Source organism: Lampetra fluviatilis, chromosome 1, assembly GCF_964198595.1.
Source record: "Lampetra fluviatilis chromosome 1, kcLamFluv1.1, whole genome shotgun sequence".
Taxonomy (NCBI): Eukaryota; Metazoa; Chordata; class Hyperoartia; order Petromyzontiformes; family Petromyzontidae; genus Lampetra; species Lampetra fluviatilis.
The window spans coordinates 28,764,602-28,782,621 of record NC_136275.1 but is presented as its reverse complement, the minus strand read 5'-3'; the positions used below and the strand labels follow the sequence as shown (position 1 = coordinate 28,782,621).

The 18,020-nt window shown below is 49.7% G+C and overlaps 1 protein-coding gene across 1 annotated transcript in view; it reads left to right on the top strand.

Moving 5' to 3' along the window:
* Positions 1-18,020, top strand: part of LOC144935354 (uncharacterized) — a 45,328-nt gene that overhangs the window by 9,103 nt on the left and 18,205 nt on the right. Inside the window, exons 4-5 of the mRNA XM_078862345.1 lie at positions 9,104-9,223; positions 10,246-10,488. Of these exons, the coding sequence (XP_078718471.1) occupies positions 9,104-9,223; positions 10,246-10,488 (363 nt within the window). The remainder of the gene's footprint in view (positions 1-9,103; positions 9,224-10,245; positions 10,489-18,020) is intronic.

The following is an 18,020-nucleotide window of genomic DNA, read 5'->3' as shown; positions in this document are numbered from 1 at the left end:
CGCCACATAAGCAGACCATCTCGGAGAGCGGTTTGCGGCCCCATAGCCGTACTCGGACTCCCATTGTCCCTAGCAGACCGCTTCCGCAAGGACACCAATGACTCATCCATCATCTGTTCCCGGATCCAGACAGACCGCGGCAGATTCAAAACCCCGTCAGCCGGTCCCGGTTCCATCGGAGTGTCCGACTTCTCGACGGCCAACGTAAGCGGCTGAGGGGGGTTTGGAATCGGCGAACACCTATGCGTCCCCGACTCACATTTACAAGGGGCGCGCCGCGGTAATCTGGAAAGTGCGTCAGCGTTCGCATGGCGCACTCCCTTCCGATGTTGAATTTGGAAGGAAAATTCCTGTAGCGTGTCCAACCAACGTGCCAACTGTCCGGATGGCTGGTCAATTTTAAGGGCATATTGCAAGGCCGCATGATCCGTACGCACAATAAAAGAACGACCGTAGAGGTATGGTCGAAATTGCCGTAGGAAAAAAACAACCGCCAATAGTTCTCTGCGAGTGACACAGTAGCGGGTTTCCGCAGGAGACAAGACTCGGCTACCATACGCCACGACACGCTCTACACCCCCTTTAGACTGTGATAACACCGCCCCAATACCTGTGTCACTCGCGTCCGTATCAAGAATGAATGGGTGATCGAAATCGGGATAATCCAATGTTGGGGCCGTGGCCAATAGATCACGCAGACTCCGAAAGGCCGCCTCCTCCGGCTGTCCCCAAACAAACTTCCGTCCTTTACCCGTAAGGAGATGCAAGGGCCTCGCAATCGTCGCAAAACCCGGCACAAATCTTCGGTAATACGAGGCAAATCCCAAAAACCGCCGAACATCCCCCACGGTGGCCGGAGTCGGCCAATCCCGGACGCACGCCGTCTTTTCCGGATCCGTGGACACTCCCTCAGCACTCACAATGTGCCCCAAATAGCGGACGGACCGTTGCAGTAGGTGACATTTCTTTGGTTTGAATTTCAATTTGGCAGAACGCATCCTCGTGAACACTGTCTCCAGCCGCGTCAAATGTTCATCAAATGTGCGGCTGAAGACAATAATATCGTCCAAATATATAAGACACGTCTCCCACTGCAACCCCGTCAAAACGAGCTCCATCAATCTTTGAAATGTAGCAGGGGCCGCATTCAATCCCATCGGGAGACAGTTGAATTGAAATAACCCCTGCGGCGTACGGAATGCGGTTTTCTCCCGTGAGGACTCGTCAAGGGGAAGCTGCCAAAATCCCGAAGAGAGGTCCAGTGTGGAAAAGAACTTAGCCCCCGACAATGCGTCGAGGGAGTCATCCATACGCGGCAGGGGGTACGCATCTGCCACCGATATCTTATTCAATTTGCGGAAATCAACACAAAATCGCAATTTGCCATCCTTCTTCTTAACCAAGACGACTGGAGCGCCCCATGGGCTGTTAGATGGCGATATAATGTCCGCAGCCAACATGTCTTCCACTGCCCCCCGTACGTGTTCTCGCTCCGCAGGACTCATCCGATGCGAATTTAATCGAATAGGGGCAGCATCGCCCGTCTCAATGTGATGGTAAAGCAACGAAGTGCGGCCCAAATCCAAATCATCGGAGCTGAACACATCGGAATATGTCAACAACAATTTACGCAGCGCACCACGTTGCTCCATGGACAGGGAAGAATTTCCGTCACATAAATGAGCAACCCAACGATCATCCGAACTCCTTGGCTCGGAAACCCCAGCAACAACTCCCCGGCTATGTGGACAATCATGGGTCGCAAACGCCGTAGTGGCATGTGCCACAACCGTACCGGCCGGGACACGGACGTTTTCTCCCCCCGCATTAAGCACCTGTAAAAACGGTAATTGATCCGGCCGGACGATGGTCTGTGCCCCCACTAACGCCAACCCGGTTGTTATCGTGGCGGACGGTGACAACAAGACCCCTACTGCTCCTAGCCGATCAGGCAGGGGCTTCCGATACCGCAAGGGTATAAGCATCTGTGTACCAGGTGGGATGTCCACAGATGCGACGGACAGCGCCTGCACTTGTACGGCCGAAGCAGGTCGCCCCCAGGGCGACGGCAGAAACGAGATTTGACGGCCCCCCGGCAGTTCAATACAATTCTCATTGATTTTGATCAAAATGGGCATCTTAGCCAAAAAATCGGTGCCTAACAAACAAGGAACCGCCAAAGATCTCGATATCAACACAACACCCGAGGCCGACACATCCCCAATAGATATCTTAGCATCCACCTGACCCACGATACCCATGCTACCCCCGTTCGCAGCGACGCACGACCCATAAACCGGACGCACAGCCCCCGGCGGGATGCCCAACAGATGGAAAATGACATCCGAAATAATAGTCGCAGACGCGCCGGAGTCGACCAAAATGCGTACGTCCACCCCTTGTATAGACCCCGGTACAGTGGACGAGCCCGTAGCGGCCGCGACGACTCTCCGTGCCAACTTGCGCCACTGCGTGACCGAGCGACAAGGCCCCGTCGAAGGGCATGCTTTAACCACAACGTTAGGATGGCGCAACGACGGTGATGGGTGAGGTGTAAAGCCTTGCCGAGTGTCTGGTGCGTGCCGACATGCCTGTTTCGGAGGATCTTTAGCCGACTTGACCGGTGCCGAGGCCTCCTGCTGCGGCGGAGCCGGGAAGCGGGCCCAGCAGTCTCTGGCGTAGTGGCCCCTACGCCCGCAGCGGAAACATTCGGCCTCGTTGCGCCGAAGCGCAGGCCTCGCCTCCTGACGGCCCCGTTCTGGTAGCGCCGCGCGCGGTCTCGGCCCGCCGCGTCCCGTCCATGGAGCGGAGGCGGCCGTCAGTTGTTGAGGGCCCCGGTCATCCGGAACATAGACAGCCTGCGCAGGGTTCCACCCCAGCGCATCCCCTTCTTTGACGGGCCCCCCCGTCCACGCCGTCACTTGTTTCCAGCGACGGAGGTTGAATTGCGCATCGAGACACTTAGCAGCCGTCCGGGAAGTTAGCTTCTCATGCCCACACACAGGCATGGGGATCCCTAGATCCCGAGACAGCTCCAACATTTTCCCTAATATGAGAGGCTCGAGCAGGTCCTGTGGCGTCTCAGGATAAGCTGCCATGGCCAGCTCCAGCACCGCACCCCTGAACGCCACGGGCGACTCCTCTGGTGCTCGTTGTCGTTGAGCGAATCGCCGATGCGCATCATCTGGTGGCTCATAAGCATCGGCCATTTCTTGAAAAACACCACATAAAGTTGCCTTCTTATCGGTCGTTATGGAACGGAAGAATCGGACAGATTCGTCGTCCAGGAGAGTCGGCAACACCTCCAAAGCCTCCGCATCGGTCCATCTTGCTGTGCGTACCGCCGCCAAGAAGCGGCAGGCGAACGCGCTCCAGTCCCCACCGACGGAAAATTCTTTAACCGTTGTAAGGTGGCGACTCCGACTCCTCTTCCCGCCGTCTTCCAATGGTGGTGGTCGTGATGGCAAATTCAAAATGGCGTCGGCCCGCGGCGTGGCCAAGATGGCGGTTTGGCGCCACGGAGCGCGCAAAATGGCGGCCTCTTGCCGCGTGGGCAATGGCGGCGGCAGGACAGGCAACGTGGCGGCCCGCGGAGCACCAATTGCATCATCCATCGTCCCTGGCGCGACGAGATGGCATAGATGCGCCAGGACGTCCTTAAGTGCCTCCAGTTGTACCGCCATCGCTTGCCATCGTTGATCCGCGTCTGATGATGTCGACGGACCCGCCACCGCGCCAACATCCTCCACTCCCGTTCCCGTGGTCGCCTCAGCCGGGCTCTCCTCCACCACCCCAACAGGATCCGTGGTTGGAGGGAGTTCGTCGTCGTCGGACGAAGAAGCCGATGCAGGCGCCGGATTAACTTTCTTCCTCACTTGTTTCGACATGCCGTTGCACTTCCGACACCAGTGTAATAAACGACTGGACCACGATGTCTGGCTCAGTGTCCTTTATTCGGTTCGTGCTGTACACCCACACGGCTGTCTTTACTCTGTAGCTTCTCCACGGTGCTGACTCCAATGTCGGCCCGATCCACAACAGCAGCCCCGCTGCTGTTTCTCTCACACAGCCCCCCTTGGCTGTACTCGCTGCAACTCCTCTCTCTCCACAGCTCTGACAGCCTCGTGCTGTCTCCCTCTCTCCCTCCGCAGCTCTGACAGCCTCGTGCTGTCTCTCTCTCTCTCCGCAGCTCCTCCTGGCAGCCACACCGCTGCCTCTAACACGCAGCCCTTCTGGCTGTCTCCTCTGCAGCTGCACACCACTCCGCAGCTTCCTCTTGTCTTCGGGGTTGGCTCCCGATGGCCGTCGGTGCCCCCCCCTCTTCTCACTCGCCCGCGTGGCCTCACTCTTTTCCGCTCACACCCCGACTGCCTTCCCCTTCCGGTTTACCCGCTTAAGGACCCGAACCTTCCACCCACGTCACATGACTCCACCCCCCGTGACGTCACATCCGGAAGGTCGCTTACGCCCGCATTACACATGCATGCAACGATATTCATACGAAAGGCAATAAAAGCAAATTATTATACCCCAAAGGCAAAAGTATACGTCAATAGATTTATCGGCAAGGTTATATAATTAATTAAATGTTTTGACACAATGGTGTGCGGCGGGGGCTAAGCTTCAATTAATTAGTGGGCAAGATAAGGTGTTCAAAAGAAAGGTCTAACACAATATTCTCCCTGTGAGCGTGTAGATTCGTAACGAAGGTTTCAAAAGTTTAGTCTGCATCGATGAATCTATTGGTAATTTAAAGCGATTAAAAATTAAAAAATTAGTATAATAAAAAAATAGCAATTAATGTACTTATAAACGACTGTATTCTTATCACTCAATGAGCAGCGATGCCTTCACGACCAGCTGATGGTTCATGCACTCTTATAATTAGTCTTCTTATGATTGGCTCAGGTTGGTTCCATTGTGTGGGTGTGTTGGATTGTCTCCTTGGTAAATTATTGTGTTAGTCCGGGGATGTATATGTGTGCGTGTGTGGTTTTGATTCCCTGGGTCAATTCTTTGCGTCGAGCAGACGCCGGCGGTGAGTATTGGTGTGTGAATGCGGGCGTATCATATGAACGACTTCGGAGCTCCCTCTCGCACGTGACGTTCTGTTGTTAGCTGCCGGCTCTCCCCATTGCCGGATGAGTTGTGTCGGCACGATGCTTATCCTTGAAGATGCTCGGTCGCTCGTGTCGCTTGTCCGCTGGCAAGTTGACACCTTGCTCGGTAGCCCTGGCGGCGCGGCTCCGGGTTCTCTGGCGATGAACGATGCTCTCGTTCGCTGAGTAGGCACCAATGTCTGATGGAGCTGGTTCTCTGTGATGCTGGCTGGGTCGATGTTTGGTGCTTTCTGCCCTTTCTCGAGGGCAATGGCTGGAATACTCGTCAGCTCCACTCGCACTGCAGCGGCTCGGTGGAGCGGGTACTCAGGGCAGGGTAGCTTTTGAGCGATACCTCGTCGGTCAGCGCCAAATTTGCGCTGGATAACACATCGCTACTCCGCGAGCCTCGCCATCCTGGTTGCTGGAGTCTTCTTCCTCTGGATTCTTCTTCTGCTGGCAAGCTTCTGAAATGTATGGGCCGAGTTTCTGATTATATCTGAATTCTCTCCCCTCCCTGCGTCTCTTGCGAGGAGGAAAAAAAAGACAGATGCTAACTCTGTTCTGCTCTTTCCCCGCGGCCACGCCTGATTGCCCCCCTCCCCTCTTCCTTTGGTGACCCTGAGCGGGCTGTTTTCCGTCAAGTTTATGATTGTTTGCATCCCCCCCCTCCTTCTTAGTGTTTGTTATCTCGAGGCCAGACACCCTTCATACGTATTTATGGCTGCCATGTGTTTGTGTCGAATTGTTGGAAGACAAAGGTGGCCGGGGAGGCTTTGGTTCCATGGAATACATATTATGTGGTCTTGTGAGTGTGGGATTTATTCCTTGTACCTCTTATGAGTTACCCCCGGTCTAATATCGTGGTTATTATTCGGTTCATGTTTAATCAATATTCATAATGCTCCTCGTTACGTCATTATTTTGAGGGTTTTGCCAAGCTTTGTTATAAGTCTGTCTCCAGGGATTGGTGTTTTATTTTGAGTTATAATTTGATACTGGAGGAATGGCTTTAGTTTGGACTTAAGTTTCCGTGATGGCAGGGGTTCGTGTACTTTGGTTCATTTGGTGAAGTTACATAGATAGAAAGATACCGTACAAAAATAATATATGAGTTTAATAAGGGTGAAATAAAATGAGTAACAATGATAAAACCACTGATATAGACTGCCAGCCTATAACGTTGATTTGTTCTTTTTGCTGAGTTTCAAATTTTTATTGTTAAAGAAGATGCGAGTTGTAATGTTGTTTGTCTCTGCTCTGTGCGTGTGTCTTTTTCTGGCTCTGCATGATCATGAGAACGGTGAGGAATCAGCCCAGAACTACACGGGAGGATCTTGTCAATGATCTCAAGGCAGCTGGGACCATAGTCACCAAGAAAACAGTTGGTAACACACTACGCCGTGAAGGACTGACATCCTGCAGTGCCCGCAAGGTCCCCCTGCTCAAGAAAGCACATATACATGCCTGTCTGAAGTTTGCCAATGAACATCTGAATGATTCAGAGGACAACTGGGTGAAAGTGTTGTGGTCAGATGAGACCAAAATGGAGCTCTTTGGCATCAACTCAACTCGCCGTGTTTGGAGGAGGAGGAATGCTGCCTATGACCCCAAGAACACCATCCCCACCGTAAAACATGGAGGTGGAAACATTATGCTTTGGGGGTGTTTTTCTGCTAAGGGGACCTGACAACTTCACCGCATCAAAGGGACGATGGACGGGGCCATGTACCGTCAAATCTTGGGTGAGAACCTCCTTCCCTCAGCCAGGGCATTGAAAATGGGTCGTGGATGGGTATTCCAGCATTACAATGACGCAAAACACACGGCCAAGGCAACAAAGGAGTGGCTCAAGAAGAAGCACATTAAGATCCTGGAGTGGCCTAGCCAGTCTCCAGATCTTAATCCCATAGAAAATTTGTGGAGGGAGCTGAAGGTTCGAGTTGCCAAACGTCAGTCTCGAAACCTTAATGACTTGGAGAAGATCTGCAAAGAGGAGTGGGACAAAATCCCTCCTGAGATGTGTGCAAACCTGGTGGCCAACTACAAGAAACGTCTGACATCTGTGATTGCCAACAAGGGTTTTGCCACCAAGTACTAAGTCATGTTTTGCAGAGGGATCAAATACTTATTTCCTTCATTAAAATGCAAATCAATTTATAAAATTTTTGACATGCGTTTTTCTGGATTTTTTTTGTTGTTATTCTGTCTCTCACTGTTCAAATAAACCTACCATTAAAATTATAGACTGATCATGTCTTTGTCAGTGGGCAAACGTACAAAATCAGCAGGGGATCAAATACTTTTTTCCCTCACTGTAATGAAGGCCGACACGGCACACAAGAGGTGGGTGGCCAGCACCATGCCCGGCTGCCTTTGTCACCGTAGTGGCGATGTTTTACATACCGCACCAGGTACTTATTTGAGCACCAGTTCAGATAATGGTCACTGGTATTGGTCGTAAGTGGGAATGGAACTCGGGTCACTGGGTTCGTAGTGCAGTGCGCTAACCACTACACTACCACACAAATGCACACACACAGGAAGTACATGGACTCTTATTACAATGAAGAGGGAAAAAAAACATTCAATGCCATTGATGTGCCTGTGATGGCCGATCTTTGCTAATAATCAAAAGTTTCCCACCAGTGAAGCAGTGTGTTCAGGTGCTGAAGGCAACACCTGTGTAGTGAGTCCAACTGAGTCGCAGACGTTATCTTGGGATCAACACCATTCATTCCGAATTAACACACAACACAACACAATCTACACTCGGGTCTCGAATGCCCATCTAACCACGCTATGGCAGAACTAGACACGGTTCGCTATCCCGGTCCAGACCACATGCTGGGTCCCGGACCGCGTGGCTAGAGGCTTCTTCTCCCCGACGTGGATCTTCACAACACCAACACTTCAAGAACCTCGAGCTCCTCACGGAGCTCTCCTTATATGCTCCCGGGCTGGGGCTGGCTCCGCCCTTAGCTCCGCCCACCTTCCAGGCCTCTCGAGCTCCTTCTCGAAGGTTCCCGAGAGCTCCTTTGGACCACGTGACCGCCCCACGGCCCCCGTCCACCGGTGCCCCAACTCCAGTATCGTCCGGTCACGTGACGGCAGGTCAGCCAGAATATTATGCCCCAAAGTAACCCTTGCTGGCTGACACACCTCCCCGGGAGCCGGCACAGCACGCTGCTCGCGGTGCCTCCGCACTAACCAGCGCTCACCCAACCACCGCTAGTGTTAGTACTGCATCTCGTAACCCGGGCTGCCCATAATGGCAACACATTACCGTCCGTGGTTTCGCAAGCCCCGGCACCATACAGTGACAAGTACAGTCACTACTCCTGTAAAACCTCAACTGGGGTTCCACTGCTTAGCATCCACATTTCATGAACTGCATGGAAAGCGAGGCATAATCTCCTAGTCTCAGCCTGGCCCTGCCCTAGTTCCACGCCTGTTTGCCGCAAACCACCGGCTGGGATTAAAATCAGATCGGTGGGGAAAAAACGTTGTGCACGGTGCAACCTATTTTGATGAAGAGCAACAAAATGTTTGAAGAGTTTTTGCCAGTGTTGTTACGCGAATGCGAAACCATTGCTAAAGAGATACACACCCATTTTTTATACATTTACATCGTAGCTTCGTTCACCTTTAAATACACAGTGGGCTACCACGTTTTTTATGACATTGTTTTTAAGTGATCCATTATGTTTTGGCGACGATTCTAATCTAATCAATTTAAGATAACATAATTTAGTATATGTTTCTAAATCTTCTGACAGATTTGACAAATGTCAAGCGTGTGTGCGCGCTCGTGTGTGCGTGCATTTGTGCCGTGTGCACACGCGCACGTATGCCGTGTGTGCACACGTTTGTGCCTTATGTGCGCTCGTTTGTGCCGTGTGTGCATGCGTTTGTGCCATGTGTGCTTACGTTTGTGCCGTGTGTACATGCCGTGTACAGGCGTTTGTGCCGTGTGTGCGCGCGTTTGTGTCGTGGGTTTGCAGGTGCCCTGCAGTGAAGTATTACTGCCCCTCCAAATGGACATCTACACAGAGCAGCAGGGCTCCCTGGAGGCTCTTTTGGCGTTGGCTGAGCCTCTCGGCGGGGAGCAGTGCAGTTCACAGGTCTACACAGCAGCACCAACAACAACACTCTCAGTCAGGGCTCTCAACCACATTAATTTACTGCTTTAAATAGTCCGTGAGCCCAGACCAGATATTTTACTTGTTGGTACCGCCTGTGGTGGCATCACTTTTGTGGTTTCAATTTATTCCTGGCCAAAAAAGAACGAGTTATAACTATGTGAAATGCAACTCAACTCCATGTGGGTAGATGGCTTCATATTCGTTCCATGCAGTAGATCATTGATAATTATTTGGCGGCTTCGGAGGAAAGGGGGCGCAGGATTTTCAAAATCGTCGGATGATCACTAATCATTATTATTTAAAATAGATAATTTTTTTGCATTCTTGCATGCTATGTGGTGGATATGTTTTTAGTGTTTTAAATTTGTTTGCGATATGAAATTGGCATAAATAAACACAATTAGACAAAAATAAATATTCTACTGTAATACATGACCGTATTTACTGTACCATACTACACTCCAATCTGAAAGACTCTGCATGGGGTGATGTACGCAGTACAGTAGTACTACCACTATGCTCTTGTTTCAACCAATCGTGTTTGACGATCGCCAGACTGATGAGAACGCCGAATTACACAACGCAACTTTTCGCCAGTTCGCACCGTGTATAGTATAGTCTGTTGTTATTACTATCGTTATTAGTCATGAAAGATGTATATATGTGCAGTATTTTCATTGTTTAAGTTGTATCTGGTGTATAATGTACTGTATATAATATTTAACACTGAAATCAAGCATAGGTAATTTTTTTTTGTCATGCACACGGTGCTGATTGCCGGACTGGTTACAGCCTTTGAAGCGGTTTTGCCGGTTTTGCCGGATCGGCCCGAGACTGCCAGATAATGTTGGAAGCAGGATAATCACACCGGATAATGGATGATCAACTGTAATTTGTTATTGCTTTGGGTTAGGGTCCATCAAAAATGTTTTGAAGAGTTGAGATATGAAATGGTAAAGTAATAACGAGACCTTAAACGCCGTGTCACCTGACATTCCCAGGGGCAGGGGCCCGTGGAAGGCGAGAGAAAGCCAACGAGCACCAAAGGCCGGATCCAAGTGAGAGAAGAGGTGAGCTCCTTCGAGAGCATGGCGGTTCACGCTCCTCAAGCGGAGGACTTTGGAGAGGGGAAGGGCGCAGCTCTGGGCGCCCTTGGGGGATGGGAGGAGGAAGAAGATGATGACGGCGATGATGTGGTGGGTCCAGAGGGGCCTGGGGGGAGCGGTGACCAAGATGAGCCCCTGGTATGTTTTTTACACAGATGAAGCGTCGGAAATGCACCGTATACCGTCCGTATATACACTTACCTGCAGTTGCAGGCACAGGCCCATAGGGGGTGCCACCCTGAGCTGGGGAAGGTCGGAGAGAGCCAGACCGTTGAGGGGCCGGGTTCTCCCCCCCCAGACCCCAAGTGAGGGGCTGGGAGGGTTCTTCCAGAGTCCCCTGGAAGGTTCCAGAGAGGGGGCGGTACCAGGGGCGGGGAGTCCCCGGACCCTGGGACCCCAGGATCCGACGTCCTTGTAAGGGCCGGGCCGAGCTCAGACCAGTGGTCAGGACCCGTACCTTGGCTGGGTCGGGTCAGTTTGCCTCCCCTAGGGCACAGATAGCCAGAGGGCTGAGAGCCAGGTTAACCCAGTGTCAGGGCACACTAGCCCGGAGGCCGTACCTCCCTAGATAGTGGGAGTTAAGGGGAGTCTTGTTAAAGTTTATAAATAAACCGTGTTGCCTCTAAGACAACGTCTCCAGTCTCCGTGGAACCCACTACACCTAACTAAAACAGCTTCTGTTGGTTAATTTTGTTAAGGTGACACGTTATTTAAAAAAAAGAATATATTCTCATTACATTTGTAGGGGTTTTTAAGAGAGTCAAAATATTTCAATTTCATTCGGCAAGTAATTTTTTCATAGGTCCGTTTTTCATACGCTGAAAGATAATGCCCAGTAATTTTGATTACTTATTTGTCCGATATGCACTCTCACTTTTCGTGCATGGGTTTTTAACTTTACATATTTGTACTGGCTCATTGGCAACCGAGTGCAAATTTATAGCAATTTGTCAATAAGACTGTGACCTTAAAATAAAAATAAACTAATTGGTGACGTTTCAGGAAGAAGCTCATCTTCATAGCACATGACGTGTTGTTATGTTAATTTTGCTTATGTATCTCTGGCAATGCAGTATCGCCAAATAATTTGTGTATCTTTATAACACAGGGGGTTGGATAAACATGTGTCTGATAACCTTCATGTGATTATGCTGGAGGATAGATTGTCAGAATGCAGCTTTGCACCACTTTTACCCTTTTTCACTAGACAATCCAAGCTCATCAGCATGGGGCCATTACGGTATGCTTGGTTTTTCCACAGGTTATTTAACGAGCCTAGCCAGGACCAAACAATGCTAAGCCATCTGAATCTAGCTCAATACCAAGCCAGGCCAGGTGATTGGCTAATAATTGTGTTAATGCGTCTGATATCACACCTAGAGTGTTTATGAATGCGTATAGCTTTTTGTGTCACATGGATGTCCTCTTGCTCCGACACTTAACATTTTTTGACTGTGAAATTCGAGAAGTTTGCCGAAACTATACCAGTGGAACTTTCATCTGGTACATACACAGTGGAAGGCTGATTGATTGATGACCGGGTGCGGTCAAGGGAAGGCTCCTTACTGGTCAGCCATGTTAGTTGATGATCTTGTAATTGCTGCTCACTCTGAAAAGGAGTTGGCGACTGCTGCTGAACCTGGAGCATGCCACTAAAAGATGAAGCCTTTCCATCTGTCCCACCAAAACAAAGCACCTGCCTTGGTATTTTATGTCCATCAAATACTCTACACCCTCATATCTCCAACTTGAGCATGGGTTAATTGGGGAAAGAATGGAGAGTTTCCATACCTGGACAGTGTCTGCTTATGACCAGCTCCAGTTTGGTAGCAGTACCACTCTGAATCAATCGAGCGGCATCTTTTCAACAACTGCGTAATGCTGTGTGGAAGTTATCTGACTTACTGCTGCATGAGAAGCTCTGGGTCTTCTCTGCCACAGCTATGCGCCCTCCCTTCTCTACGCTTGCAAAACGTGGACATTCAGGTTGATCTCCCTACGATGCATCTTGAGATTAACCAGACCGGATTGTGCGCGGAGATCACAGATTCTTGAAAGATTTGGACACAGTCCCATCACCGGTGAGCTCTGGCAGGCAAAACTACGTTGGCTGGGTCATGTCACTCACATGCCCTCTTTGGACGGATAGAGGGGGCTAAACAGGTGCGACATGGGCTAGATAAGAGATGGACTGATGTTGGGACAGGAGTATGTAGAGCTGAGTGTACCTGCTGAAGACTGGTACTAGCGGTGTCAAAATCGGCCTCTGTGGGGGAGGCTCGTGAAAGACGCTGCTGGGCAATTGGAGGCAGTCGCCGTCCAACAACAGTGGAGGGCAGAGGAGCGACGCTGACAATGAGTGGAGCGATTAAAACGTCGAAAATTGGCAAAGTGGGGAACAGACGGTGCATCTGCCAGTCATCTAAGTCAACCCATAACAACACCTGGGTCTTTCCCATGACTTCCTTTCTGCCGGTGATCCTTTCACTCTTGACTTGGCCTAAAAGTGCATCTTGCTTGGCGCAAGCACTGTGGTGATTTCATCGGCACTTGGTAGCAAATGGCGACTGTTGTGTGTGAGTGTGTACTATGTATGCACTGTGTGTGTAAGCATATCTCCCTTCATGTGAGTTTGTGTGGGTGTGTAATTGTGTGTGGTCCCCGTGCCGTATGGTGAGTGGTGGTGTAGCGGTTAGCGCGCCGCGCTATGAACCTGGCGACCCGGTTCGATTCCTGCTCATGGTCAACACCAGCAACGATTATCTGAACCGGTTCTGGGCCTCCCCTAGGTCGACTCAGCCTAAAATGAGTACCTGGTGCGGTCTGTAAAAACATCGCCACTGAGGACACAAAGGCGGTCGGGCGTGGTGCTGGCGATCCACCCCCTCGTATATCGTGACGGCCTTCATAGGTGCTTGCTAACACCACTTGCCCCTACAGTCTGTTAAGGCGAAACGGGGGGTCTTTGTCTTTATCTTTGTCTTTGTGGGGAGTGGTAGTGCAATGGTTAGCTCGCCGTGCTACCAACCCGGCGACCAGAGTTCCACTCCCGCGCCCGATCAACACCAGCGACGATTATCTGAATGGGGAGATAAAGGCAGCCGGGCATGGTGCTGGCCACTCGCCCCCTCCTTCGTGTGCCGTGCCAGCCTTCATAGGCGTTGCTCGCTAACAGCATTTTCCCCAAAAGTATCTTGAGGCTATACAGGGGATCTTTGTCTTGTGCATGCGTGCCCCCTGTGTGTGTGCGTGTGTGCAATTGTGGTTACTCGTTGAGCCCCTTCCGACACGCAAGCCAGCATCAGGACTCAAGATAAGTAAAAAAAAAAATCTATATTTGTGACTTTTATTTACTATTCAGTATATAATTTTTTTTACAATTTTACATGCAAATGTACAATATTCCTTATGAGTTTAGCAAAGCTTACATTTTCAAAAGACTGATCTATGGACATTTAAAGACATTACATTACTGTATAGCATTCCGACTTGTGAATCGTTTGACTTCCGAATGGGTCCCAGTAACTAAACGTGTCCGTAAGTCGATGACTGTCTACCTCGACATGCGAATATTTGAGATACACTTTTTCAGTCCGGGAGACCCTTGAATATCGCAGGTTTATCATTCTCAGTTTCGACTTATTTCGGATAACCTCGTTTCAGAAAGTAGTAAACTTAATGCATCACTCCTTTTACATCACAAATGGAAATGGACATTTATCCATCGAAACATCCATATATCTCACTTTCGATCACCACTCTAAAACGGTTCTTGATTGGGTGGCAACCCAGTCATGTTCAACAACACAAACCCATTCCGATAATGTCACAAGATTGGCAACGCCACAGTTCCTCCGATCATGTTTAACTGATGTTCTTAACTAGTAAAAAGCAGTAAGTAACCTGCTTGACACAACATCATCAGAAATGACAAATGGCGAATTACAGTATCACTAATCTGGCTAAGGAGGAATCTAAGAAACTTGGCTTTCCATAAGAGGTTTTTTTGGGGGTTAGATCGTTTAAATATAAATGTGTCGTTAAACCCGCCACCACCCGACACAACTAGTATCTAACTGGCAAAACGTGCCAGTTTGTTACTAGTTCAGCACACAGGTTGTGTGTTGGAGAGTAAACCCACAACAACATTTACCATTCGAGTACCCCTGTGGCTTGCTTTTCTGTACCCAAACGCCTTTAATTTTTAACTGAACAATTCTTACTGTGGTTACAAATCGCAATTTGACCCAAGTTGGCAATTCTAAATGTTGTGCGTGCTCGAGTTGTGTTGTGTGGGGGCCGACGCCCGCCTCCTCGCTCCCTGTGAGCGAGCGCCTCTCACCGGGCCCCCACCGATCGGGTGATTGGCCCCCTCGCGCCAGCGCCCTCTCTGAGGGACATAGCTAATTAGCTGGCTCACCACCTCCCGGGGTTATCTCATACACGCCCACGTACATCACAAAAGCGAACGCGGTGGCGTGCACGCACGCGCCCCTGCAGACGCGTATTTCCCACACACGCGCGGAACCACGCGTGCCCCTACAGGCGCTTATTTCGCACGCGCGCATAAACACGCGAGCGTCGACGAGCGGTTTTAATTTTACCCCTCCTCTGCGTGCACGCGCGTGCCCCTGCAGGCGCTCATTTTACACAAAGGCTAGCGTTAAAGCGGCTGAATTAATATTCGCGCGTGCCTCCAGGTGGTTAAGCCCTAATCCGCTGCACACCAAGGCTAGTGCTAAAGGGCTGCATGAATTTGCGCGCACGCCTCGCCATCAGTGCTATTGTTGCGTGTGTTCCCGCACCCTAATGCGGCGTACCGCAGCACGACCGCACCCATGCCTGCAGCGATCTCCTCTCAGCACGCACGCACATGCTGCAGCTCCACACTCACTCTCTCGCGCACACCGTCTCCCCGTGCAGTCACACCACACGCAAATCACAGACACCATGCCGAGGTTCTACCCACACACACAGAAATCACACTGCACCGATCCTCTGAACTAAAGTTCATTAACGGCGCAAATACACCCTACCTGGAGGGGGAATATTTCGCAAGAAGGGCTTAGCCTGACTCTGCCTACGAATCCAGTCACTCAAGCGTTCTACCACGTACATCGAAGCTGGATTCACGGCATCGCATGGATGCTGTGAGAGTCGGAAGGAGAAGGACGAGCGAAAACCTCACCTATCACTGCCTCGTAGCAGCACTCGCTGGCATCACACGGATGCTGCGAGCGGCTCGAGGAGGCAGGACGGCAGGGAGTGGGTCTTGACGGCCCGGAGGTTGAAGCCAACTGCCCCAAATCGTCCCGGGCTACTCTTTTTATATCCTTAACTTCAAAGGCCCGGGGTGCCATTGTACCGCGCAGCCAATCATGCGCTTACCCGCGCCGCCGTCCCTTTCCCTGTGACCGGCAGGCGGCGGCCACCCATTGTCCTTTTGTCTCTTGTGTCCTTGCTAAATGTTCCGTCCTTCGTTCTCCCCTCCGAGTTGTACCTCATTGCGGTTGGCCCAGGGAACCTTTTCTTTCTGTGCCCATACAATTTTAAGCCAATTTAAGGGCACCGCAATGTAACCTGTCCTGTGAGGGTCAGACAATCTCCTGGCACCGGGAAACCGTGGAACTCTCGGTCTAGGGGCCCTTCGGATTAAAACCCGATGTGCCAGGCAATCCCCCGCCAGGACACTACGTGGGTGCGCTGCGTGCAGGTGTATGTTTAGTGTGGGGGCCGGGAGGGAATCGCGGCGCTTGCGGAGTTGCTCCGCGGTTGTGGCACCACAGTTGTACTTAGTCAGCGAGGCATTGTTCGTGTTGTTGAAAGCCTTTCCAGTATTTTTGCATTGGCTGGCTGTTACCATGGCGGCGCTTCCTGTCGTCAATAGCGTTCTTGATCACAAGACCCGCTCGCCACCCTGCCCCCCCACTTTCCAGCCTATGTAACCGAGCACAATAACGATGTTTAGCCCTCCCTGTACAATTGTACTTTGCATTACTTAAAATGCTATTTTTTTTTTTAAATGCTGACAGCGCAGTTTTGTGTGAAAGCGAGTGCAGTCACTGATTTATATATGTATTTGTTTTACATTACTAATCTCAACCATTTGCAGCAGTTCGAGAACTTCCTCAATTAATTATTATTGGCGGTGTCGCCATTATTATGGGGCCTGCGGTGTCTGTCCCGATTTCCCTCGTGTGTGTGACTTGGCACACTGATGCGGCCAGCATTTCTCTTTCATTGCTAAAGTGTAACTGATAACAGGTCAAATTCTCAGCCCACTACCGATAAAATGATGACTCCGCACGTGCACCCTGACAGAGAAAAAAGCTAATGGAATGTGCATATCTGTAGACAAGGCACATTTACACAAATAAGGAGACTTATTTTAACACTCGTTCATAAAATCTGTCTTTGCCAGGCAAGCTTTTAATAGAATATAATAATTAGCCTGATGTGATTTTTTACAATTTGTATCTATGATCAGACCACTAACAACTAGTCCAAATTAGTTTTAATTTTTCAAAAAAATTTTTTGACTTGATTCGACTTCTTATATTTAAAGACGTACCCATCGGAAAACCACTCAATTTAAAGATTGTTCTTTTTTATTAGAAATAACAAAATATTATGAAATTAATACTCTTCGAGGGGAAGCTCTCCTATCTTTTACCGTATTCAAATTATTCAGATTTGAAGATCATAAAATGCTTATTTTTTTTCGTTCAAAACCACTTGAATCGGAAATATCTCAATCAATAAAAGATAAAACCCAATAGTTCTCGCTTTGATTTTATTTGCTGTTTAGTGCTCTATAAAACGAAAAAAAACCACAATCTTATATTTTGAACGGTTTCTGAATGACACTCAGAAACATGTTTATGGGGCACTTAAAATCTAGGTTTGGAGGCCTTAAAATGATAAATCTCGGATTTTCAGATGTTTTCCTGTTGTTTTTGTCCTAAAAGCTATGTACCAAATCTCAGGTTTCTACCTTGTCGGGAAGTACCCTAGTGGTTTTAAAGACGTAAGTTCTTTATATATTTGTTTTATTTCCTGAAAATAGCCAAATAGCAAGTCGAGATGTTAACTACCTCGCCTGGTATACAAGAGGTCGTGGGTTGGATCCCGACTCTGACACCTGTATAGTTGGAGTTTGCATGTTCTCCCCGTGGTTGCGTGGATTTTTCTCCGGGTCGTTCGGTTTTTTGCTCTGCATTTAGAATCAAAATCAAGCATTTATAGTATTTAGCTGTTGTAATTTTCCACATGATAAGCCATTTTGTTGAGCTATCATTTGTGCACAGGTAGCTTCTGAAAAAAAGCTGCATAGCTTAGAGGGCCTTACCCGATAACATATGAATAAAATAGTAATATAAATTAAAAACGAAACCTGAACAAGCCTCTCACCAAGCTGGAATTGATACCATGACAGCTGATGTGTTCAGCTGTTGACTGCTCAAGCCTGTAGAGAGGCATTATCCCAGGGTGTTTCACTGCCCTGCAACTTTGCTTTGGTCCATTTGACGTCGATTTCTTCACCAACAAGGGACAACCATCGGCTCGTGAAGTTCTGCTCGCGCTTTCTGCAGCACCATAGGCACTAGCGGTAAATGTTTCCCGTGATGCAGTGGACCAGAGGCAAACGGTATGCCGTCCTGCCAGAGCCT